The 26357-nt window shown below is 34.3% G+C and overlaps 2 protein-coding genes across 2 annotated transcripts; one reads left to right on the forward strand and one right to left on the reverse strand.

Annotated features, from left to right (window-relative positions):
* Positions 1–836: 836 nt before the first annotated feature.
* Positions 837–1860, forward strand: LOC116180676 (protein ILRUN-like). Its single transcript, XM_031500788.1, has 5 exons — positions 837–984; positions 1040–1093; positions 1142–1339; positions 1390–1509; positions 1563–1860. The coding sequence occupies exons 3-5, from the start codon at positions 1158–1160 to the stop codon at positions 1843–1845; spliced, it is 585 nt and encodes a 194-aa protein (XP_031356648.1). The 5' UTR covers positions 837–984; positions 1040–1093; positions 1142–1157; the 3' UTR covers positions 1846–1860.
* Positions 1861–15417: 13557 nt separating this feature from the next.
* On the reverse strand, positions 15418–16032 carry LOC116158940. The gene is made up of 2 exons (XM_031471815.1): positions 15924–16032; positions 15418–15871 (listed from the first exon to the last, which is right to left on the reverse strand). Exons 1-2 carry the CDS (start codon positions 15966–15968, stop codon positions 15461–15463), a joined length of 456 nt encoding a protein of 151 aa, XP_031327675.1. The 5' UTR covers positions 15969–16032; the 3' UTR covers positions 15418–15460.
* Between the last annotated feature and the right edge of the window lie 10325 nt (positions 16033–26357).

Raw genomic sequence — 26357 nt, forward strand, 5'->3', positions numbered from 1 at the left:
TACCAGTTTTCGGATATACAATTTTTTTGGTGTCAGAATTCAAAAAATGTGACCAGTGGATTTGATGAGAATTAGAATAATCGCGATGACATTAAAACTGTATTTGAATCTGTTAACAAACAATTGCTAATTATGTCCACCATAATAATATGTAATTTATTAGAACAGTGAAATTGATTACAATTAATTACATGAAAATAGCTGTCATTAAAAATCTATTCGAACATGTTAATAATTGCTAATTTTATCCACTAATCACACTAATGCAAAGATCATTATAAATAAATTATAGATATCAAAATTGTGTATCAATTGCATCGCGTAACACTCTCGATTAAGGCCGTTTTGAGAGCAATTTCGAATAGGTGTTTTCGTATAATAAGTCGCTCCTGTACCTTTAGGGCCATTTTTAAACACCTTCCCGACATAGACTTTCCAATTTTTTTGTTTTTTCTAAAAGGGCATTACATTATCAAAATTGTGTATCAATTGCATCGCGTAACACTCTCGTTTAAGGCCGTTTTGAGAGCAATTTCGAATAGGTGTTTTCGTATAATAAGTCGCTCCTGTACCTTTAGGGCCATTTTGATAGGAATTTGTAGGTACTATATATATAGGAATATAGTGAATCTGACAGCCGATTTATTTGAATTTCTACACTTTAGGGATGTAGTGAAGCTAGCAGCCAAAAAGTAAGCAGCCGATTTAATAGTTTCTATTCAAAATAGGGCGTGGTTTTCAGGGGAGTGGCCTGTTTGCAGTGACTACACACTGTTGCCACATATTAATTCGGCTGCTACTTTCTGGCTGCTACCTTCACTACGGTTGATTAGGTACGTCTGTCAATTTTTGGTTACTAAATACAAAGTATCTCTTTGTGTTGTAGATCAAATTTTAATCATTTGTAACAATTTTTCAAAATGAAATTTTATTTGTACCATTTTTGAAATTCCTACTGGTAGTTTTGATGTAAACTAGAGGAAGGTCAATCAAATTGTAAAATATAGGTTAATCTGACATTGAAAATATTTACTTTTAGCTCATTAATTACAGACATGCATTAATTTGTTGTGATTTTACTATTGAACCAAAGGTGATTATCAAACTGATCAGTTATCAACAAATCAAGTATACTTTTTAGGACAAACTATATTAAAATGGACGTGGATAACAGTCAATCTGAAGGGCCTGGAAGTTTAGAAATAGAACAGTCCTTATTACAACAATTTAGTTGTATGGGCACTACAGATAAAGAAGAGCTTGTGCAACAATTACAAAAACTCTTAGGGAGCCAAATGAACCACTCAACAGCGGCATTTTTTTTAGATATGAATAATTGGTAGTTTTAAATTTCTCATAATGTGCCTTAGTTAATGTGTATCCTTTTAGGAATTTACAGGCCGCAGTTTGTTCTTATTTTGATATCGAATCTCCGGCAAAACTACCTTCTATGGCGCTAGTATCTGATCCCGTGGCTAATGAGAGTGAAAGTGTTGAACCATGTGTGAGGTAAGATCACGAACAAAATAAGAGAGTTCTTGGAATTTTCTATTGTATTTCAGCTTCAGAAAAGTTTGGCATGTATTAAATAATGGAGCGGAAGTGTGGCCCTTAGGTTGTCATCTAAGATGTGCCTCTGGCGTCAGTTTAGGAGCAGAACCGGTTCAAGTACCCTGTCTTCAACCTGGTGCCGGAACATTTCTTAATCTTCGTATGACTAGCCCTGCTGTACCTGGAATGTATCAAAGTAAATGGAGGTTGTGTACACCTACTGGTTCTTACTTTGGAGGTTGGTATTTTGACAACTTGCGATTGATAAGTCAACCAAGGGGGAAATCACAGTAGATTTCCAGGGTGCACGGTAGTAGATATTCGAGGATGTCCCCACATATTTAAAGATTTCAATGGATATCCAAGGAGATCCTGTAGATATTTGAAGATATTCTCTTCAGTATAGCTTATACTATTATTTATTACTAAATCAGAATCCTGTGCGGGTTTAATTCAAAGTTTCATTGCAATCAGATGAACCGTTTAAGAAGGCATAAGTGACATACAAACATTCATTTTTATTTATATAGATTGGCTTTATTGGACCGCTGTGTATAGTGACTGATATCATTGAATAATAAATCTGAATAGAAAGACAACGCAATGCTTTTTGAAGGGTCCACTTTAACGGAGTTTCTCCGTAGGTTGCCCTCTGGGACAAACTCCGCTTATTAAAAGTAACTAAATTTTAATCGAGGTTTTATACCACCTACTCAACTGAATCAAAGTGATTAGATTTCTTTAGATGACGCTACTGTCGCGTACTTATCTCGTAGACTGCGTGGGAGTTATAACAGCAGGTGAAGATCGTATTGCAATATTATCTCTGTATTTACAAACTTATGCTTACGTAATACATGTTATTATTTGCACACCTCTTTAGGAAATGACGTCAAAGTTATCAACTTACAAGTAAATCTTGATTCCAACGATCTTACCTTATGTAGACTTTAAGATCGAAATTAAACTTTACTATTATTGTACCTATAGACAATGTTTTGGGATATTTCAGAATATGCAATACTGTCAGTCTCAGTTGGGCGAGCATTTACAGATATTGTTTAATTGCTGTTTCCGTATATAAATGCACAAATAACATGTTTTTGAGACAAAATTTGGAATTAAGTACTACTTTAAAGAACAACTTTAAAATTCAAATGAGAGAAGTGCAATATAATCTATTATGATGTGAAACGAAAGGTTTTTTAAATCGGCTTCATGAAAGAAATTGTATTGCACTTTTACGAAACGAAGACTCGAAAACGCCATGCCGGCACGTTTGCTACTAAACCTTTTTCTACGTCTCTCTTGCAACATATTTTTGATATTTTTTAAATATTAATAATTACGGCACCTGAAAATACCATAAATATCAAGTACTTCTACAATTATTTATGCAAAATTCGAGTATTAAATCAAAAATCTGTTACAATAGAGGCATAGATGTGTCCTTTATCTTTACATCGGCACCTAACAACGTAACAACACGGTATAGAATCCAATTTACTCAAAATGTTATACTAAGTCCCACACCTAGACACGCTATTCGACCCATATAATTTCTATTGAAGCGCTTTCCTAGTCGTATGCAGAGAACGGCCTCTTAAGTTCTCGAGTTTACGGATCGAATAAGAAATTTCAAAGCTATTATGAATTTCCATAGCAAGAGAAAAGACGCAGTCGTCAATCGCATTCAATGGAATGTTTTTTACCGTCAAAAAATAAATCAAGAGAACATACATCATAGGGTCCGTTCACTTAGCCCCCCATTAGCCCAAAAATGAACCGTGTCCTTTCATTCTTCAATCGCTTCCCTAATAGTCTGGATGCCAAACTGGGATTTTTGGCTTAACCTGGAAGTGAGGTACAGTGAAGATTTTTTGACGGTTTTTGTTCGTAAGGATGTCTACTTTGAGAATGCCACCTTGACACCCTTGAGCATTTTGAGAAATTCAAGATGGCGGCCAAAAAAATACAAAAATTAAAGTTTTAAAAAATATGGGCATATAACACGTCGATTTTAGGGTTTTTAAGCCTTCTGAATTTAAATTTTTAGTTAAAAATATTTTTGGGGGTGTTTTGGCGGATTGGGGTGGTGTTTTTAAGGGGTTGGTTTTTATATTTTTTCAATATTAACGTGTCGTACATCGATTTATATGTTTTTATGGATAAGGATCCCGAATTCCATATCAAAATGGAGGTACAGCAAGTTATTCAATGTTAAAAAAGTAGAACGACACCGACAGACGGCCCGAAAATAACATAAAAGGCACGGTACGCCTCGCCCGCGCTGCACGACATCATTTTAATAAAAAGATAATAATTATAACAAGTGCAATACGTCTTTTTATAGGTTTCTTGGGGTGGAGATTACAATTTTGATGTCAAAGTATGATTTTTGAATAAATCCTAGAAAGATATACAAGATAGCGTCAAAATGATTATCTTTTTATTAAAATGATGTCGTGCAGCGCGGGCGAGGCGTACCGCGCGTTTTATGTTATTTTCGGGCCGTCTGTCGGCGTCGTTCTACTTTTTTAACAGTGAATAACTTGCTGTACCTCCATTTTGATGTGGAATTCGGGATCCTTATCCATAAAAAACATATAAATCGATGTACGACACGTTAATATTGAAAAAATATAAAAACCCACCCCTTAAAAACACCCCCCACTCCTCCAAAACGCCCCCAAAAACATTTTTTACTAAAAATTTAAATTCAGAAAACTTCAAAACTCTAAAATCGATGTGCTACATGCCCATATTTTTAAAAAATTTAATTTTTGTATTTTTTGCAGACATTTTTGGGCGGATTCTTAAAATAGACCTACTTAGTGACCTAAAACCGCAAAAAAATTTTCACCGTACCTGAAACAATCACTACACAACAGTTACAATGATAAGTGACACGTTTTTAATTAGGTTTTCGGGTATGCCCTTTCCGATTTTGAAAAAAAATTTCAAATTTCCTATCACGGAAGGGCGCACCCCTGCTTCGACGAAATTTGGTGCCTGGCGGTTTTTGAACATAAAAATCACGAATCTGGAATTAGTTTTTGAAAATTCGAAAAAAAGGTTCCACTGCAATTCTTGGCCGGACAACGATAATGGAGAGAATTCCACGAAATTGGTTGTGTACATACTGGATGAGTTAAGGAACAAAATTTTAAAATAACTTTTCAAACAAAAGTTATAGGTACTCGTTTGGAGAATGGGCCTTGGGGTTACAAAGCGTCTCTCGCCTACTACTATAGTGAATGATCTAATTTCGTATGTAAAATAACGATTTAAGTTGCCCCCATTTGATTTGTCCTATTATCTCCAAAACCAAAAAGGCACAAACGGTGCGCATAAATGCACTATTGAGCACAAATGATTATTGAGGCACAATACGTAAAAAAAATTAGTTCATTTTTGGCTAAGTGAACGGACCCTTTATCATATTATCATAGCATATTGTTGTCTAATTATCTTGTATCCAATAATTGACTTTTTACGTTCTGCAACAACGCTGTTATTATTGAATTAAGAACTTATAACTTGTTAAAACATTAAGTCGGATATTCATCTGAAAACTATATTTAGACGATCGTTGTATCAAAGGTATCCAGTTACCGACGTGCGTAAGTTTATCAATGGCATGATGTCACCGTAGTCAAAACATTCTCTCTCACCTCTCTACTCATTTTGAAGTGAGTATCTCGGCTATATTGTATGAATTAAAAAATGTTGAAGAGTTTCCTTTAATCACGTTTTGTTACTTGCCGTACGATACCAGCACATTCTAGATAATGAATACTGGGCGTTGATTGAAAAATAGTGGGAAGATACGCAACCTCGTAAGCGGTTTTATGCCGCAATATTTCCCAGCGGATAGATGGATATACGTGGTCGCACTTGCAATAATTTCCCAAGAATTCAGTCGCTCATTAGGTTCCGTGAGCGACACATCGTCTAGTGCGCAGGAAATAACGCACTTGCTGGCAGGCGGTTGCAAAGCTATGTAAACTGGAGTTTGAAGGTGAATAAAAAGATAACGGTGTGGCCAATTTTAATGAAATTGGTATCAAATTAAAGCTTGTTTAATTTTTCGTTGCTTCGGTCTAAGAAATATTTTTATGTGTTAATTTAAATGGCCGTTTTAGGGCGCTAACCATAAAAACTACCCGTTTTTTGCAGTTTGCGGTGCAAACGGTGACTTTGGAGGTGTAGTTTTTATGGTTAGCGCCCTAAAACGGTCATTTAAATTAATGCATAAAAATATTTCTTCGGCCAAAATAACGCAAAATTAAACAATTTAATTTGATATCAATTTCATTAAAATTGGCCACACCGTTATCTTTTTATTCACCTTCAAAGGTTTTTGCAACCTACAGTAGATCGCATTTGTAAAATGTAATTTTGATTATTTCTTTAAGGGTCGATGTTTCCAAAGCTCGATAACACTTATTCGTGTGTTGTTATCATTTATTTCAGAAGATTATCAAAATGTAACGTTGATTGAAAGGTAGGGTAGGTAGGTACTTAACCATGGCGCTATTTTATTTAGTTCCCGACTGCGAAAAGTACACCACGCACGTAACACTTTGATTAGCTTATGAAGCTTTTTTCGCATTACCCCGGTCGCGTATTTGTATACTGATCGGCTCTTGACGTGTCGGTGTAAAGTTCATCATAAATTCAGTTTCTCTCGTGACATAAAAAATATAAAATATGCCTCCTAAGACAGTTAAAACATATATTTGTTCTTACCAAAATTGCAAAGAAAAGAAGGAAAAAGGCAAACACTTTAGTTTCTTTAAATTCCCTATAAAAAATAATGCAATTGTTAATGAGTGGAAAAAAAATTGTGGAAACATTAACATTTGGAACCTAGACAATTCCGAATTGTGCAACAAGATTTTGTGCGAAAAGCATTTTTTGCCAGAACATATTATCACATTACAAAAGAGAAAAATTTTAAGAAAAAATGCAGTGCCACAAAAGTATTCTGAAGGTAAGTTACATTATTTTGATTATTTATTTTTTTACACTTTCGTTAGAAATTTCTGGGAAAGTTTAATAGGTAGTTTTATGAAAATTTGTACCTAAGGGTTACTACGTTGATTGAAAAATAGTTTTCAATCAACGGTTACTATGAATGCCGAATCGATGTAAAATATTATTAAAATGGTGGCACTTCCGGAAATACCGGAAGCAGATACCAACTTCGTTATTTTAAATACCAGCCCTTATATTTTATTATATTTTTGGATTCTACGGGAAATTTTAGGTTTTATGCTGCTATTTAAAATAACGAAGGTGATATCTGCTTCCAGTGTTTCCGGAAGTGCCGCCATTTTGAAACTATTTGACGTCGATTCGGCATTCAAAGTAACCCCTAGGTAAAAATTTTCATAAACTTACCTATTAAACTTTCCCAGAAATGTCTAACAAAAACTCCCAAAAAACACCCGGTATATGACTTTTGTATCTTTTGAAACCATTATTAAGTACACCTCAAACAATCTTACTATAAATTTATTAAACAAAAAAATTTTTATTCCAAATTTATATTATAAACTTTAAACTAAAGTGTATTTAAGTTTTGTCAAATTTTGTTGTTTTTTAAGCCTACTGAATAGTAAAAAGTTTTTTAAGCGCAATTTGATCTGATATAGAAGACAGGCTGTTAGAGTATTACAAAAAATATACCACATCAAAAATTCACTAATTGTATTTCTAAACTTAATGCGGTTTTGTCACCAAATTTATAATAGAGATTTGATTTTTGGTTTGTTTTTTTAATGCATCATGGTTGCTTTTAATATTAATATAAAGTTTGTTAAAGAAACTCAATCAAGAAATGAATATTGTGATGAAGCAGTTCCTTCTACAAGTGGGTGTCGCAAAAATTTTTTTGCTGAATTCGACGGTAAGTTTGTACATTGATCTTTATTGTTTGCGAATAAAACGTTGTGTTTCCATTTTGCAGAATCGAATTCCCATACGAGCACTTTGGATGACAAAATAAAACGCATTTCCTATGAAAAAGACGATATTTCTGGTTTGTATAATTGTTCATTATGTTTTTTATTTATTTTTTTTATTGCGCAGAAGTTGGAAGTATATCTTTTAAAAACATTACAATTCCACAAATTACTTATTCCGAAAAAAACAAAAGAGTACCTTTTCCGGTTTCAAGACTATCTCCGATATCCGGAACATCAAGTTCGCCTGCATCTTTTGTTAGTGAGAGAGTAATCAATATGGCTTCTCCAAATGAATCATATTTTAAGCAACGAATTGCATCTTTAAGTTTTAAATGTGATATTTTACATAAAAAATTAAGAGCTAACTCCTATAAAGTAACTCGTCTAAAGAAAAAAAATAAACTTACGTCTGCCAATATTTTAGAAAATCTTTTAATAAACAAAAGTTCTGCAATTAAAACTTTTACCAAAATGCAAATTTTCCATAAAAATAATTCTAAGTGGTTAAAGTCAGAAAAACAATTAGCTTTATCGCTTTATTATAAATCTCCATCTCTTTATAAATTTATGCGTGACAAGTTAAACTTTATCTTACCATCAGTTCGCACCATTCAACTATGGATGACAGTAGTTACAGTTCCTCCGGGTATAAAATCGTCTATTATTAAAAAACTAAAATTAAAAGCTAAAGTTATGAATGAAAATGAAAAACTGTGTGCTTTATTGGTAGATGAAATTTCTATTAAAAAAGAAGTCAATTACAATATAAAGGAGGATATTGCAGAAGGCTATGAAGACCTTGGTCATCTTGGAAGAAAGGGTGCTCCTGCAAACACCGTTTTAATGTTTTACATTCGAGGAATTCTTCAAAATTGGAGACTTCCTCTTTGTTATGTTTCATCTGCTGGTCCTGTTAAGGGTGAAATAATAAAACAGTTAATAATTAGTGTGCTAAAAACACTGAAAGAGTGCAATCTTATCGTAAAAGCAATTGTGTGTGATCAAGGGTCGAACAACCGAAAAGCAATTGCTTTATTAGGCGCTACCATTAATAACCCTGTGTTTAACTTTGATGGCTCCAATATTCATGTAATTTACGATAGTCCACATTTATTAAAAAGTTTACGAAACAATTTCATGAATGAAAATTTACATTTTGTATACGGCGAAGAACAAAAGCGTATTTCTTGGGTAGATGTCACCAAAGCATATAATATTGACCAAAGCAGTGCTACAACTCGAAGTTTAATTAGGATTACTGAGAAGCATATTCGACCAAATTGCTTCCAAAAAATGAGAGTGTTATATGCTGCTCAAATATTTTCACATTCAGTGTCCGCTACAATAAAAACTCTTGTAGACACCAAAGAATTAATTTCACTTACTGCGTCACATACCGCGGATTTTATTAGCAGAATTGATAAGCTTTTTGACGCCCTAAATAGTCGCTATTTAGGCGACCCAAAAAAAAATAGAAGACCGCTTTCAATATTTAATAGTCACATAGAAACTATTTTAGAAGAATCCCTTAATTTATTTAAAAGTATAAAAGTATACGAGAAAAACAAATTAAGAAAAAACATTTACTGTATTGAAGGATTTCAGCTCTCTATAAAATCAATTTTAATGTTATGGAATGATTTAAGAACAAATTATGGAGTGAAGTACCTGTTAACTTCATTTTTAAACCAAGATCCACTTGAAAATTTTTTTTCTGTCATTAGAACTAGAGGCGGGTACAATCCAATGCCCACTGTACGACAGTTTCGAATTGCACTACAGCATTATGCTAACATTCGACTACAAATTGCCGTAGATAGTGGTAATTGTGACACCGATCTTGGAGAATTTTTAGACGTTCTCAATAATGAAGAAAATGCACAAAGCACCTGTACTGCAAAAAACACCAAAAATGTATCTACAACAGATACACAAACCCAATGTATCGAAGAAGAAGATCTTGACAGAACAAAAGAAAGCGAGGAAGTTGCAGAACCAATTACTCTGGAAACTACCACTCAAGCTTATGTTGCAGCGTTTATTGCTCACAAAATAATAAAAAAATTTGATTGCAATACCTGCAAAAATTATCTACTACAAGAAGGTGATTTAACTGATCAAAAGTACTTATTCATTATCAATAAAGACTTTTCGAATAGTGGCAAAGTAATGTTTTTAAAAAAACCTTCATTTATATACTGTAAAGCATTTAGTTTATTATTAAAGCAATTTTTTATTAGTTTTGAAGACTATAAATATCAACAGGACATTAAAAAAAATATTTTAAAATGCATAAATCCTTATCTAGAACAAATAAAAGTTTGTACAGAACATTATCAGATATTTGTTAATGTTTTTATGAAAATGTTGTTGTACAGGGGTTTTAGATGGGAAACAGAAAGAATAAATAAAATAAAAAGTGCAACTAATAAAAAAAATAGGAAACTGCAAATTTTACAACATTGAATTTTTGTTATTTTGTACTTTGATTTTGGTATTAATATTGTTTGATGTTGATTGTAATAGTTATTGTACATTTATATCCGCCTAGGTTTTATTTGAAAGTTAATAAAGTTTAGTTTTATTTGGAATTGTGTACAAATAATTAAAATTATATAAAGTATGTGTATAAATATCGAAGTAAATGCCGACGTATGTAAACCAAATTGATGAAAGCATTTAAAACTAATGAAAAAGCCTTAATAAGGACATCATAGGCGGAAGCAAAATCGGTAAAAAAATGTACAAATACTTTTTTTACCGGTGCCGGTATGACCCCGATTTCCTAAAAAACATATGTGCCTGGATCATCCTTCAAAAAAAAAGCGGTCAAAATCGGTGACACACCGACCGACAGACAGACGGACGTTAAAGGGCGGACACTAAAAAAAATGCATTTTTTTAAATTCCAAAATAAAGTTTTTACAACCCGATCATTAATTTAGTTTGTAAATTCAATGCAAAAAAAAGTCGCGTTTTAAGGTTCGTTTGTCACTGCTAGAAGTCGAGTTTTCTCAACTAAGAAAGGTCGACATACGCCAAAATCTGTATACGAAATAAAATTGATAATTCGAGTGCAGACAGGAGGGAGTGGTGGAGCGAGCGAATCTTAGTTCGAAACTTGGCCACCGGCATCGCACAGATGTCGCGTATTTACAATACCATATTTTCACAGAAGTGGAGAATTCGCGTAAGGCACATTTATTTGCTCGTAGTTGCGCATCTTCCCACTATTTTTCAATCAACGATACTGGCCACCTTTTCTCTATCTCACTGACCTTCTATTCAGATTTTATTATTCAATGACATAACCAAACAAAACATTTTATCCTATGTTTTTAACTTCACCATTGTTATGTCAGTTATGTGGTGATTTTAATTAAAAACTTTAAAAAACAAATGTCTGTCTCCGTCTCTCTACCTCTTTCCAACCATATGCCTTTCTTTTTACTGTTGTATTCATCCTTTTTGACAAGTATTCCTTCACCTTTTCCCCGTATCCTATCACCATTCAAATTAAAGTAGGTAATACAAGTTTGTCTTTTTTACTTTACGATATTCATTTGTTGTGTTTCTTTTTCTTTTTGGTATTGCAACTTCACGATAAACTTGGAAGACACTGTCTAAATAGGTATTAATCCTATCCGTATCAAAATGAAAGTGCGCTCATTTAACACTTAACGGGACTGCATACCCTTCCCGTTATAACGGCGCCAACCATATGACGGCAAATCGTTTGACGGGAGCGCAATCAATAACCGTTTATTAACGGGACTGTAAAATTGGATGGTAGGGGCAACTAAAACAAGATTTATTTGCAAATTAACCTATGGTAGGAGCTACGTCCCTAAAAGTTTTGCCTACCTTTTTGTGAAATGCCTCCTTCTGATTTTGTAAAAATATTTGAAAATTACTGCTTCTGAATGGGGGTACGATTATACGAAACAAATTCTCATTTCTACCAAAATAACTTCAAAGTTATTTTTTGAAAATTTAAAAAAAACTGCAATTCTGTGGTTGGCAGCCTAAAGGGCGTAAGTCATATTTCAGCATTACAGGAGAGCTCGTTATGATTTTATAAATCCGTTAATTTTGTAACTTGATACAAATATAGGTACTTAATTGCATACATGCATCTATCATTCTGTGTCGTAATATCGACTTAAATCGTTAATTTTTTGATATTTGCGACACTTTAAACTTACTGCATGCGAAATTAGATGACCCACTAGTAGACGGGTGACACTTTCTGACCCAAAACTTTCAAAAATAAACTTCAGATTGGTGGTTTTCATCTTCAATAACCCCCAGATACCAAATTTCGTCGAAATCAGAATTTTTTTCGCACCCCCACTTAGGGGTGCGTCCTTTCGTGGTTGGAATTTTGATAAAATGTTTGCAAATCGCAAAGGGCATACTCAAAAACCTAATTTCACCACTTTTTTTGTGAGTGGCTTTAAATTTTTATGGACGTACTTATAATATCACAGATTTAAACACTCAATCTGTGCTTATATAAAATGTCGGAGGGGGTTGTAACGCCCAAATCCCCCTCCCATGAGTGCGCCCCTGATATTTTGCACATCTGATGTAATAGGGAATATGCATGTAATTTTTTTAATTTTTTAATCGCTTTTTTACTTCGTTCTAACATAGCAAAAAGAGTAAACACTGTTAGAACAATTCAATTTAACTTGTAAAATAATATTTAAAACGTTGACTTTATTCGATGTGTTTAAACGCCGCCACATTTTCAGCGGGCCTTGGATGACGTCACAAGCCACGACCAGTATTTAAGTGTTGATTTATTTATACAGATTTTCAGTTGTAATAGCTATTCAGACCATGGAAAAAGCTAAAAAACCATTTTATAGGTATTGTCTTGTACAAAAGTGCAAAAACACTATTAGAAATATTCCCGATAAAGTGTATTTTGCAGTTCCAAAAAGACGACTCCCAGAGCGTTCTCAATTTTTTTACAGTTAGTGAACCCTAAAACAACCTTTTTCAACAATTGTGCCGTTGATTCTTGCAAATCGACGGACTATGCAATTTTGTTTCAAAGTCCGATGAATTTTCTTATTAGTTAACAAATTGAATAATTTCCAAAATACTAGTCCAGTAAGAATAGATCAAAAAATGGCAAATAGGGGAACTAAATCATGCATTATACTAATTCCTTCGGAAATGTGTAGCAGAAGGTTCCCTGACCGTGGTTTTGATGGTCACATTGTATAGTTTTTTACTTACAATTCGAAAACGGTGCGTCATAGAAAAAAATTCTTTTCAATATAAAGCTCATTAAATTTGCTACAACTTTGATTCTATACACTTTCTTTGTTTTTGACCCACCAAGATTGAATATGTGGATTATACACATGCATGACCGTACTAGCCACCTCGATACGTATAGCGGGATTTACCCTCATTTACCCTCAACAGCGGTGGGGTGGTATGAGAGGATAGAATCGAATGCTCCACCCCATCAAGACTAGCGACCCGCGTACTTTAACGGCCCACCGGTCCTCTAGGACGGCGATGAAGAAATCACTTTTTCGAACAGCGAAGATTAGTCTTAGGTATTGTTAATATGCGTTACACATTGCATAAAGCACGATCCCCTCCTTTATGCAGTTACGATGAGGTTTCTTGGAGGGAAAAAACCACAGGAAATCATGATGTAGGTGTTGGTCATATACTACATTGATATGTATCCACATATGAAAATATTTAATCTTGGATAGTCAATACATAAAAACGATGCGTTTTTTCCGTTTTTTCCTAATTATGTATCCACTCAAAGTTATAGCAAATTTAGTAAGCTTTCATTTTTAGGTACCTACAACATTTTTTGCTATAGCGTACCTTTTCCACGTTGTAAGCAAAACACTAAAAAATGGGACCTCAAAAGCCGCTCTCACGATTGAGGGAAACGTCCCTTACACAATTCTGAAGGAACTGGTAATACATGAATTAGTTCCTCTATTTTTCCTATTCTGACTGGGCTATACCACACGAAATGTAAATCTATAGTAGGCGAATGGAAAGCTCTCTCGGAAAGACCTACATTAAAAAAATACGTCCAAATCCGAGTTCACGAGAAATCAGCTTTTGACTTCGGACTTGTTTTCGACACAACAAAAAAATGATTTTGCAAATCGGGTCGCATCGAACGATTCATTAAAGGGTGAGCTTTTTAATGCTTCAATTTTACCAAAATGTATGATTTTTATTAATCAGAACGCCAAGGGCCTATTATAGAGTTACCTTCCTTGTTATATTTCGGGAGTTATTAAATTTGTTAGTTAACTAAAAAAAATTCCACAGTTCATCAATTTGCAAGAATCATCGGGACAAATTTTGGAAATGGTTGTCTTAGGATTCCACCATCTGTAAACAAATGTAGAACGTTCTGGGAGTCACCCAGTTTAAAAGACCAAGTATCGTTTTGTAAATTTGTTTATTTAATTATGCCATAACTATCAAATCTACGGTGATCGGGTTTGTCATATTGTTTTGTTATCAAAAGAAGTGGATACAGATTTTCAAAAAGATCGGATGAATTTTACTTAGTAATAACCAGTTGAACATCTTCGGGATTGCTTTTTTATATTTTTCCATAAAAAACAATAACATTTGAAAATGAACGTTTCATACCCATTGTATCTTATAGAAAATTCAATTCTAAACCTATTCATTTCTCTTCATTTTTCCCTTAGAGTAATAGTTAACGAGATAATTGAAGTCAAATGCGAAAAGAAACGACATCTTGCCATTTTTTCATCGGTTTTTGTTTACACATAACAATATATTCCGGGAGTTTTCGGCTAGAGGGACTGATTTTCGGATTCAGCGGATCTTTTTACATAGAAGACACTTGATTTCGTTGAGTGAAATAACAACACCCAGCTCAATCTGCCCAAACTGTAATTTGACTGCACCTACATTATATTATATTATATTATATTATATGAATATTACAACAAATGCGATCGCGTGGCATTTGACGTCACTTTCATTCGTCCAATAGTGAAGCGTTTCGCAAAGTTGAATTTCGTACGCTTATTTTGCACTTTTGAATTAACATTTTTAGCAATTAAAAACAAACTAAATAAGAAACTAATGGTTTAAGTACAATGTCAGGACAATAAATATTTGCTGGAGAAAGAATCAAGTAAATTTAAAACACATGCATATTTATATTATTTTAATTTTTCTGTTGCCTCGAATAGATTCTGTTTATTTTTTTTTTAAATTCATCACTTCATATCTTAAAATAATAAGATAATTTTATAATTAGAGAAAAAATTTAAAAAAGAAACACCGTCAAGTGATTGCCAGTACCTACCATTACTTTGAAAAAATCAACTTTATTCATCCAACCGTAACCAATTAGTTATATCCTGTAGAAAGTTCGTAAAAAACCGACCAACAATTGTTTTTGTACGGAGTTATCAAATGTTCGCGATTTTTTAAAATCTTTTTTAAGAGCTATTATCAACGTTTTCATTTGGTGTATAACTTATTTTCTCAAAAAACAACCATTCAAAATTGATATCGCAAGAAGTGCAGCAGCACCTTAAGTCATATGACCTGAGGCGGCAGATGATCGATTTTAGCTTACTCGGATAGGCCAAAGTAGAAATTTTGATCACTCTCGTTCAGTGGAGCTCCCCTACCTTATTATAGTATCCGTAGTTTCAAAAGGATTCAAACAAACTACCCGCGATTGAAATTAGTAGTGAGGATTGGAATTTGGAATCCGTGAGTCGTCCCGTAGACTGCCCCTTTTTCTTTCACTTTACGACGCATTTCACGTTGGCATCGTTAACATCCTTGTCGCATTGAAACTGGAACGGTTGATTATGTTAAGTAGTTAGAAAGGAGCATTAACTTGAAGATATAGATAATACAATTTATTAAATAAAAACAACTACCTACTTTTTATAATAACTAACTAAATATGAGTCGATGCAATTTTGAAGTCGAATTAAAGTTTGACCGGCACTATTCCCAACTGGCACGTTTTTACAATGCTTAATGGTCTCCTCCGCTATAGCCTCTCCAAGAACGCTACCTTCTGGAGCGTTCTCCTTAAAAATTCCTTCAGGAAAATACTTTACTAATTGGATCAGGTTCGCAATATTTAACTCGCCGTTTGAGTGTTGCACCCCCATTTGTTGACCGCGACAATGGATGAACTTGGAGAAAGCGTCGTCATCTTCTGGAAGGTTACCTGGCGCGTATGCCTTCACTACCTCACCTATGTGCGACTCTTCCAAAGATAAACTGCGTATGCATTCTTTTTCCTCTGGATTAGCCCACCCCTCATCGTTCGACTGACACAACTAGGTAAATGTCTGAATTATACAACGCAAAAGATAATTTGCTAAAACTTACACATTGCGAGACAGCTAGTAACAGTATCGAGAGTACAAGTCTCATTTTTTAAACTGGGACAGGTGATTATGCTTTGAAGATATTTATTTGCACTAATATGGTCACATGTTGCTAATTACAGAAAACATTTGAAGTAATTATTTTGAAGGTCCAATTTTAGGTGTGATTTCCAACCGACGTTTGATCGTTAACGTAAATAAGCGAAAAACTGTGTTTGATTATTTTTTACTTATTTCACGCTATTAGTTTTGCAAAAGTAGGTACAGCGAGATTCAGAAGTAACACCACATATGTCTGTGGTAACACGAACAACATACAAACGTTGTCTGTGTACCACTATTTGATCCCTCTATATTCTAAGAATATACCTCTATATTCTAAGACCTTGGAGATTCACTTTAACGCATTAGTTTTAGATTTATAAGGAACACCCATCCGTGCGAAATGAGTGATCCTGAATGCAATCGGAGCCCTTCATTAAATGGTGTGATCGTGGGGAGATGAATAAACAAAAGTTGTCCTATGTACGTACTTAATTCAGACCGATCACGGGCGACTATAAGGTCTGAATTCGCTCTATAAACTTCAGTGGTGTCATTAGTATGTGTTTACATTCAATTTTCTGTTTGCTTTCAGAAAAATAAGCGTCCCTTCGAACTCAATTTACGTTCAATTGAACTTTAATTATTCAATTATATCGCTCAAAAGTTCTAACACTACCGTATTCACACAAATTAACAAGTTTATTCTTAACACACTACCCTCCATTATTTTTTCATAGGAAATGGCGCAGTCGTCCTACCACAGTATTTTTGTATGGGGAACCAATGATCTTTGGGGGCACTTTCTCAGATTTGCCGGTGCTCCCCTCTTCTTTTAAATTTGTTAATTACGTAAATCAATTTTGTGTTAGGAGGCAGCTATTGAAATCGTACCTACTAATAATCTTCTACATGAGCTGGTTATTCAGTCAACACTGAAACTTCAAAATAATGATATATCCCCTTTAAAACACTATTTGGAATAACATAAGAAATTGAAAGAGGCATTATGCTATTTAAAGCAGCCGCCGGTCCTTTGCTGAGCGCTACTCCACGGAGATTCCTAGAACGAATTAAAGTTTTTGCAGTAGAATTTTAACAGTAAATAATGAACGTTAGTAAGGGAGGTAGGTATTGGATTGGGGTAAAAATGAACCCCTCACATTTTTGACGAAAATACACGTTTTGAAGCACCAGTAATCCGAATCAAACAAAATCTCGATGATTTCGGTCTGTGTGTACTCTTAATTTCCGGCTAAACGGCTGAACCGATTGGAACCAAATTTGGTACACATATATTCTTAGACATACGGGTAAAATAGAGGACTGAAATTCTTTTGCGTAAAACGCGTATGAGCAGGTGTACAGGGGGGGAGGGGGGGATTTGTGCTAGCATCGGCAGCAAATTTTTATGAATTGTGTTTTAAACAAGAACAATAATTATTATCATTATTGATCAAAGAATTATTAAGTTAGATAAAAGAGTAAAAGTAAGTAAAATTTAAATCGGGAGGAATGTAAGCGAAAGCGAATTTTGGTTCTTTATTTTAATATAATTATTCGATATTTCGATTTTAGGTTTTGTTTGCAGATAAGTGCTCTAGAGCAGGATTATAAGGGATGTTATTTCTTCTCCTCTATATTGTCTCTGATTATGTTGTTCTATATATTGTAATTGAATTGGGGGTGGTTGTTGTTATGTAATTATACATTAGTATGCCTGGGCTTCACCTCGGCTATTAATCCTCTTCTGGCCTCTTACGGTAAAGGGGTAAAGGGTAAAATATGATTTTAGCTTTGAACGAGGCAGATAAAAATTGCCTTTTTTTGCATGGCCACCTCACTATTATGTAAATTACATATAACTTATTTAAGATTAGAATATAAAACCCAGGAAAACCGAGATATTTCTAAAACTATCAGAGATAGGTATTATTATCAAAAGTTGAAGGTTTTTGGAGGAGCTAAATGATGACAGACAAATATACAGGGTCTTCCACTTAAAAAAAGTGAGATTTTTTTAATGTGAAGTTTTGTAAATTTGGATCTAGAAAAAAAAACACCCTGTAAGCTACTTTTTTAATGTTTTATAGTAGATGTATTTATTTGACTTTTACTTAACCCAGGATAAAAGATATAAAACCTGGAATCAAAATTTAAGCAATAATTTTGACAATATACTGAAAAATCGAATTATCTTTAAAACTACTAGTTTTTTGATATTAACGATTAATAAAAAAGACGTACAATTACACGTAGAATTCAAAAATGCATTCAAATACAGGGGGTTCTATTTAAAAAATTTACCATTTGGGTGCCTTACTTTGTGGACGCACCCTGTATAATTCCAAATATTTTTAAAATGTGGAGAATATTCAACCATATCATAATACAAAAGCACTCTATCGAAAAATCTTATCTTCAAGGCATTTAGTTACTCCTCTCAATCTTTGACTCACCCTGTACAGGAGAACCGGTAGAAATAAAAAAAATGTCGGAAGACACAACGACTAAGATGAAGATGCATCCACAACTCAAGTATGGAGAAAAATAAAAAGCATTACGGGTAAGAATCAACCACCACAGTCCACAGCCTCCAATAATAACATACACAGATCTAGGAGAAACAGGAGAACTACTTGGCAGGTGCCATGGGAACATACAAACTATACATGAATTTCCTAAAAGATAAAGAAAAAAAAAGGAAGAAGAAACATTCACCTTCTCAGATAGCCGAAAAGAGTTTCATACCTGAATTAAAAACTGCTCTATCTAAGACCAAAAACACAATCCCTGAACCCGACGAAGTCACATTTGGGATGATCTCTAAACTACCTACACGCAAAAAGTATACGCTTTTTTAATAGCATGTATGTACACAAAAATACTTACCTTAGTGCATGGAATGAAGCATGTCATCCCATAATAAAGCTTGGGAAAGATCCAAGGAAGATTGAAAGCTTCAGACCAATATCATTAAGCTACTGTTTAGGTAAACTGTGTGGAAGTCTTAGGAAAATAGATTAATTAGTACTTACCAAGCTGGCTTCCGGAAGGGTTGATCCACATTAGACCACCTGGTTCACTTAGACCACATTATTAATGAAGCATTGGCCGAACGGAAATACCTTCTTAGTGTTTTTCGAGCTAGAAAAAGCGTTCGATACCACGTGGAGATGAGGAATTGATGAAAAATTAAAAAACTGGAAATTCAAAGGTCATTTTCCATCAGACCGACGCTTTAGAATACCAATAAGCAAAACGGAATCTCCCAAGGTTCAGTGGTCTGTGTAACTATATTCGCTCTATCGTAATTAACGGTATAGCAGACCGTATAAAGAAAGACATAACGCCATTGATTTATGCAGATGACCTAGCTATAATTATTAAACGCAAAAACCTAGAAGAGATGGGAGAAAAAACGCAAGACGCCAACAACACCCTTGTAAACGACGATTTATAAGGAGGAAGTAAAATTTGTGGGACTGGCGCTGGATAGAAAACTGACATGGAGACTTCACATACAGAATGTCCAAAATAAAGTAAAATAGGCGCTATCATTTATCGCTCAGCCGCAAAATCCAACCGCAAATGATATCTGGATGTTTCAGAACATCTCCAAGTAGTTCCTACGGTGTACGAATATTTTATCGTGGAAAATAAAATAAGACGTGTGCAATTATAGAATAGTTTTAGTAACATTTGCAGCCAATTTGAAGTGGTTGCTGTGCAATTTCGTATACAGATTTACTTAAAATTTCACGGTAAATTATAAATCTACGACACCTCTCTCGTGCGGGGAACGTTAAGGAGCTGTAACTTCAAAGTAACGATCGGTTACGATTACAGTTCATTACGCCGCTACGTATCTTAATTCACCCTAATTTTACGGAAATAAGTACCAGGCGCTATGTTGCCGTTGTTTTTCTTTCTGACACTGATAAACTTTAAACCCGGTAATCTCAAAGGAAGTTGGGGCTTGGTGTGTTGCCCGGTCAAGCGTTCGGATGCACTATAAAAAGTTAAATAAGTTTTGTAAAATAAAATACTATTTTGCCCTGAACTTATATTCGAGTTTTCCGAGATGGGATGATTTGAATAAAATAACATCACCATACTATTCCTCAACGGGTTTTGTGGCAATTATTAGTAAGCTTTTCAAACGAAGTTATTTCAAGCTAAATAATAAAATGTTCAACAATTCCCTTCGAAAATCAACATTCCTGGAGAAAGACAAACAGTTTTTGTACAGTAGATGTACGGAGAATGAAAAAAAGGTGGAGAACACTTTATGATTCTTCTATTATATGTTCTAAAGATCTAGAAGTTCAAAGTGATTACCGCTCTATTCGATTTTAGTTTATTTTATATTTCACTGTAATTTGTACCTTTTATTTTTTCACAATTCCTTTAGCTCTTTATTTCCTTCATGAAATATCTATTTATAACTCTTTTCCAACAAGTTACGCCCCTTTAAAATCCACTAAAATACACATGTTCAAATGCTACATTTGTTATGTCCGGCGTCGCTGATGGTTTGGGCTCTTTCGAGAACTTCATTCGATATGGGGAAGGTCATCAAATTGCCTGGGTGTCAATGCACGTGATTATAAGCTCGTTGTTTATACATTAAGTAGGTTTGCAGAGTCGCTAGTTCCAATATACAACACAACTCATGTAGATAGCTAGAGTAGGGATGTCAAGCGTGTGTTAGTCTAAAATAGTTGCTTCTGAGTCTAAATAAATTTGTAGTTCAAAATTTGATATAAAAAATTTTAACGTATTTTTACCTCGCCCCCTTTCACATTACTCCCTCCACAGTTTGCGAAACGCTGAGTTAAACTTTTTCGATTCCAGGTAGATGAATAAATCATAATAAACAACATGAAGACCAATACTGCCAAATTTGGCGGGTATTTGGTAAATGCTTGATAATTTACATGTCTATGGATGTGATTCCAGTTACTACCGCCGGCAGCCCATTAGTAATTCAACCCAGCTGAAGTAAGTTCCACTGCCTTTTGTCGATGTAACTTATGCATTAAATCGATACAAGACAATGACCTCTGTCGTGTCGTATACAAAATCCGAAGTTCTATACAGATTACCTACAGAGTAAATACCATTATGAAGATTTGTAAGATGAGTTGATAAATTTTGATGTAATAGTTCATAATCCAACATCAGCACAGTTTTTGTCTGCTTACGAGCATAAAAATAGAAAAAAACCCTACCATTAAACGTCATCGGTAAAATACCTTCACAACCAGACATTCCTATTACGGCTATTACCAATTCCGAGCATAATGTTTGAACAGCAATCGCACGTCCTAAATTACCGCAATTGTTGAATGCGAAAACCTACTTTACTGTGTAACAAAACATTCAACATGCATAATTTCGCACTATTGATAGTCTCAACTAGCATGTAATGGTGGATATTACTCTTATGGCTCTGTTTGCACAATTTAAACGCAATAAATAGCGCACCCTTTAATTTACGTCACTTCAGTTGCTTTTGGTATACGTATAGATTTATTCTGTTGGATGTACCTTGTGGTTAAAAGAAGTATTTCATTTTCTCGTCGAAAAGTTGTAGGAATTCATAGCCTTGTTGCCGATTATCTATATCACTTCTAAAGTTTCTTTTAAATTGGGCACCACTGAAATCCAATCCTAAGGTAAACGAAATGTTTATGCTAATTGAGTCTACATTTTCCAAAACATGATGTTTTGGTTCTTATGGCAATAGGATAGAAAGATAGAGAGTTGAACTACTTACCGCATATTTCCGTTTGCTATACTATCAACGCTACGGGGTGCGGTAGTCGCGTAGTAAATGTAATGCATGAATCTGCTTTCCAATTACTATATGTTTATCGCTACCTGATATCGTCTGTCAAAGTGAAGTAGCGCTAATCGCATAGTCAACGAAGTAATTTTAACCGCATTCCGTTACCTGTGCGAATGCACCAATAAACATTTACGTTAAATACGTAACATTACGTACATTACAAAACGTAAGATTTTTATTTAAACTTTAATATTTTATTTCAGAAAATAATGATTGTGTTTTAATATTACAAAAAAATATACTGTTGGTAAATGGAACATAGGTACACAGTTATATTAAATAATTTTCTCGTATCAATACTATCAATGGCCACTGCCATGGCTCAAAGCATTTGTTGTGTTTGAGTGAACATTTGCCGCTAAGGATCTTTTCTTTCTAGGTCTTTTCTTTCTTATTCCTTCAGCATTGGAAGGTCTACCAGCTTGTATAGCTCTTACCGCCCCATGAAGGCCCCTGTTTCGCCGACGAGCAATCGCAGTTGGCTGCACTTTGATACGCTTAGATTGTTTAATATTTGTCACAGCAGAGCAGATGTTGTAAAATGATTCTTCATTATCAACATTGTCCATTTTATGGTTGAAGTCTACCAGACTCTTTAACATTTGCTTTGAAGAGTGTGTTTCTACAAAACTATAAAGCTTGTTCAAATTTTCTTTAAATTTCCCTAATTCTATTTGAAAATCTTCTGTCTCGTTTTTCATTGTCGTGGCGTGATGAACTATACCCAATTCATCAATTTGAAACAACTCACTCTCCCCCCTTATTTGTTTTTGGGAAGCCTGTAAAGTCATGGGTTTTTCAAAGTCAGCCTCTGCATTATTTGTGACAACTACATTTTTATCCATTTCGATGAAAAAGTCTTTATCTACATTAACATTACCCAAAGCCAATGTTGCTATTTCAATTCGATCTTGAAACTGCAAGTCGGGGGTGTTTCATAAGTTTACGCCACTATTGTATACAGCGCACAAATGCTTGCAGAATTGGCCACTTGCTCCAGCAGGACAATTGCTCAATTGCGGTATTTACAGTATACAAAAGCATTTCATCTTTAGAAGAAGTAACTCTATATTCGACGTCAGAAACCTTTGTAACTTTGAGCATTGCAGATTTGTAACAAAATTTTCTAAAGTAGGCCTGCAATTTCACTCCTCTAGAATTTGCAAAATCAATTAGTTTTTGTTTGTGGAACTGTTCCAATGAAAAGCACACAAAGTCAACTAAAGCTGCTGAATTGAATGCTTTGCACCTTTGTAGTACTAAATCTTTAAATATTCGAATAGATACTTCAATGATATTGTTTGTGTTATGACCCCTAGTGTATATACTACTGCGAAAACAGTGACACCATTCGGATCGTCTTTCCCACATGTGATTGAAATATTCCAAAAATTTGTCATATTTGACTGCTACGGAACTGTTACAAAGAGACCGTTTTAAAAGTTCACAATCTATGTCATTTTTGGCATATAAAATTTCACGAAATTGCAACATGAGAGGCTTTCGATCCTCCTTTTCAATACCATTTGAGGTATCCCATAACCATCTCCATACTGCTTGCAGTACGTGAAATGTGCATAGCAATCTTGCTGAATTAGGAAAAACTTTCTTCAGTGCATTCCTTTCCGCATAGCTATCATCGGTCATAAACTAACACTAATTGATAGATCAGAGTATAATAAATCACAACTAACACTAACTTTAAATCCGTTTGCTTCTAAGACAGGAATTTTCTCTAGCAGTTTTTCAACAACGCTCTTGACCGTGCGATCGCCATAATTTTCCAGTCTACGAATATATATTTTACAGTATGTACAGTGATAAGATAAGAATGATTGCTTTTACCTCCATTTCTCATATATATTGTATATGGTCCGATTTTCGTATTACATCCATAGATTAGAGTGTAACACCGCCAGTGAGTTTTTCATTGCAACAAGATAAACAGTCCCTTTGCTTGTTTAAAATCAACATAGTAAAATCGAAATTCATAGGAGGTATTGGATAAATAAGTATGTAAATACAAGTATGATTAAAATGACTAATGAGCGTAGCCTTGGTGTGCTTGTTATATGAAGAATAATTTTTAGCATTTACTTTAGTAACATTTCGCTTACCAGGATAATTGCATTCAAGTTGTCTTTGAGGTGAGGATCTCTGTAGCGCGTAAATTTATTAATCTTTTTTATTTTGAAGACAATCTTAGCTTTACAATTTTTGTTCCTATCCCTAACACTTTCATTCTTCCTTTTTTTATTCTTGGCATTATGTTGACACACAAAGTCTTTTCGAAATTCGAGTTTTTGAATGTTTGTATAATTTTTTGCTACAATCCACTGTGTGCGAGTGACACTTGAAAAATTCCGCAACCACGTTAGACAGTTGTCATTGTAATTTGGTTCTTGACCGATTTTTGTTCTAACTTCGTAACTATCCACCACATTTTTTACGATTTTATAATTGGAATCAAAACGCTGTAAAGCCTCTTCAATTTCACCCATCATTCTATCACTAACAACTAAAATACAATATCTCAAAACCGTTGCAACAACAATGAGTACTGGATATGCACTAAGTGAATCATAGTTTTCGAAGAACTATTCATCATTCATCGGCAAAACGCGTGCATTTCCTTCTTTCGCAATAACAGCTGTTGTTGCGGTTTTCACATAGGCAACGGAGTACGTTGAAGTTCCTTCGTTGACTATGCGATTAGCGCTACTTCACTTTGACAGACGATATCAGGTAGCGATAAACATATAGTAATTGGAAAGCAGATTCATGCATTACATTTACTACGCGACTACCGCACCCCGTAGCGTTGATAGTATAGCAAACGGAAATATGCAACCGGGAACAACCCGTAAAAAAGAAAGACTTAACTTATGGTAGCTCGGATAAAAGGGTAGTAATGGATACAGGCTACTTGTCAAAAATCCCTCTTTATTATTCTAAAGTACCCATTTTATACCATTTGTTTTTAATTAAATTTACAGCGTTTCTAAAAAAGTTAGTTATCCTAACATAGAAGCTTATAAATAAAATTAATTGTCATAAATGTAACTTGCGTACCACTGACATTACCACTGCATACATTTGTGTAGTTTTGCAAAAGGAATTTGCTTATAACGTGCGTTGCAAACTGTTACAATTGCTTCATGACCTATACACGCAAATAAATTATGAAATATTAATCTAAACCTCTATGTCTCTAGCAATTATAAATGTAGAGATTAAATGTTGTTTAAACACTTCTTTGACTGCTGACTTTCGATGGTCAACTACTGATAAAGTGCATCATAACTGTCTATTTTCGGATTTTTTCGAAAGGCATCGGTAATACAATTTCCCTTGCATTTTTCTTCAATCCCAATTTTCAATTGTTGCAATGTTCATGACAAAATTGTGTTTCCTGTTAGTAGATCCAACAAACTAGTCCCCCTCTCCCTACCGCGTTTGTGGGTTATGGCCTTGGGATTTTGGACCTTGGCCTACGTCACAAGGGCATGAACTTGCACCAAGCTCGTTGTCTTGGTCCAAGGTTGTGGCCTTGAGTTTTCGCCCCGGTTAATTCACAAGGTCGTGGTTTTGGGATTTCCCTGACGAGAAATCTCCAACCAAGGTCTTGGTGTCGTAGTTAAGGCGTGACCTTGTTTTTATGGTGCACTATTATTGTAATCTCGGCGATGAGGAGGAACAAAGCGATGAATAAATAAATAAGAGAAAGATGATGTATTGCAAAACTGTCTATAATATATAATATATATATAATATATAATATATATAATATATAATGTATAATAAATAAAGGTTTTGTACGTACATTTCTGACGTTTTTTAGTTTTTGTTTGAAAATCCTTATTTTTTCCAAGATTACACACATTATAACACGCAAAAGGATACACAGATAATATCACTATAATCGTGTGAACTTTTAGGAAATAATGAGATAAACTCATTAAAAGATTGAATACCACATAAATAGTATATAACAGGGCCACGAAACAAAACAAAACCTTCAAAGCTAGTATTTGGAAATAATGACGTTAACCCCTGGAGCTGGACATTTGTACATGCTCTTTAGCTCGTGTGTATAGCGGTAATATGATATGTAATTGATAACAATAGGTTTAATTTAAATTTCTATACGATTAGGCTTTGATCTCGTGGATTATCGTAGAATCCCCCGTTGATAGTATGGTCGACAACAATCCTGGCAACGATATGTTCTGTTACGTACCCACCCCCCGGCGATGTGCAAAATGAAACTGTTACATGGATTGGTGTGATTGAAGACTAATTCACAGTTGATAATATGAGCTTGACATTGAAATTGGAAGTGAAAGTTGATAATTAAGATTAAGACTTCAAAATAGGAACCCTCAAAATGGAGGGCTCCGAAGATAACACAATATGTGTATAAAGTGATGCAAAACAAATCCTTCTAAATGAAGTAAATGGGCACGCAGAAGCACAAGAAAATCTTCCACTCCCAACAAATTTTCGTCCCCGTTAAATCTTCTAATAAATTGCCGGATC

Source organism: Photinus pyralis, unplaced genomic scaffold (genome assembly GCF_008802855.1).
Source record: "Photinus pyralis isolate 1611_PpyrPB1 unplaced genomic scaffold, Ppyr1.3 Ppyr1.4_LG1, whole genome shotgun sequence".
NCBI lineage: Eukaryota > Metazoa > Arthropoda > Insecta > Coleoptera > Lampyridae > Photinus > Photinus pyralis.

Coding starts and splice junctions, on each gene's coding strand:
- LOC116180676 (XM_031500788.1), top strand. CDS start 1,158: ATGGACGTGGATAACAGTCAATCTGAAGGGCCTGGAAGTTTAGAAATA. Junction 1,340..1,389: donor TTTTTAGATATGAATAATTG/GTAGTTTTAAAT, acceptor GTATCCTTTTAG/GAATTTACAGGCCGCAGTTT. Junction 1,510..1,562: donor AGTGTTGAACCATGTGTGAG/GTAAGATCACGA, acceptor ATTGTATTTCAG/CTTCAGAAAAGTTTGGCATG.
- LOC116158940 (XM_031471815.1), bottom strand. CDS start 15,968: ATGAGACTTGTACTCTCGATACTGTTACTAGCTGTCTCGCAATGT. Junction 15,872..15,923: donor TACTAGCTGTCTCGCAATGT/GTAAGTTTTAGC, acceptor ACATTTACCTAG/TTGTGTCAGTCGAACGATGA.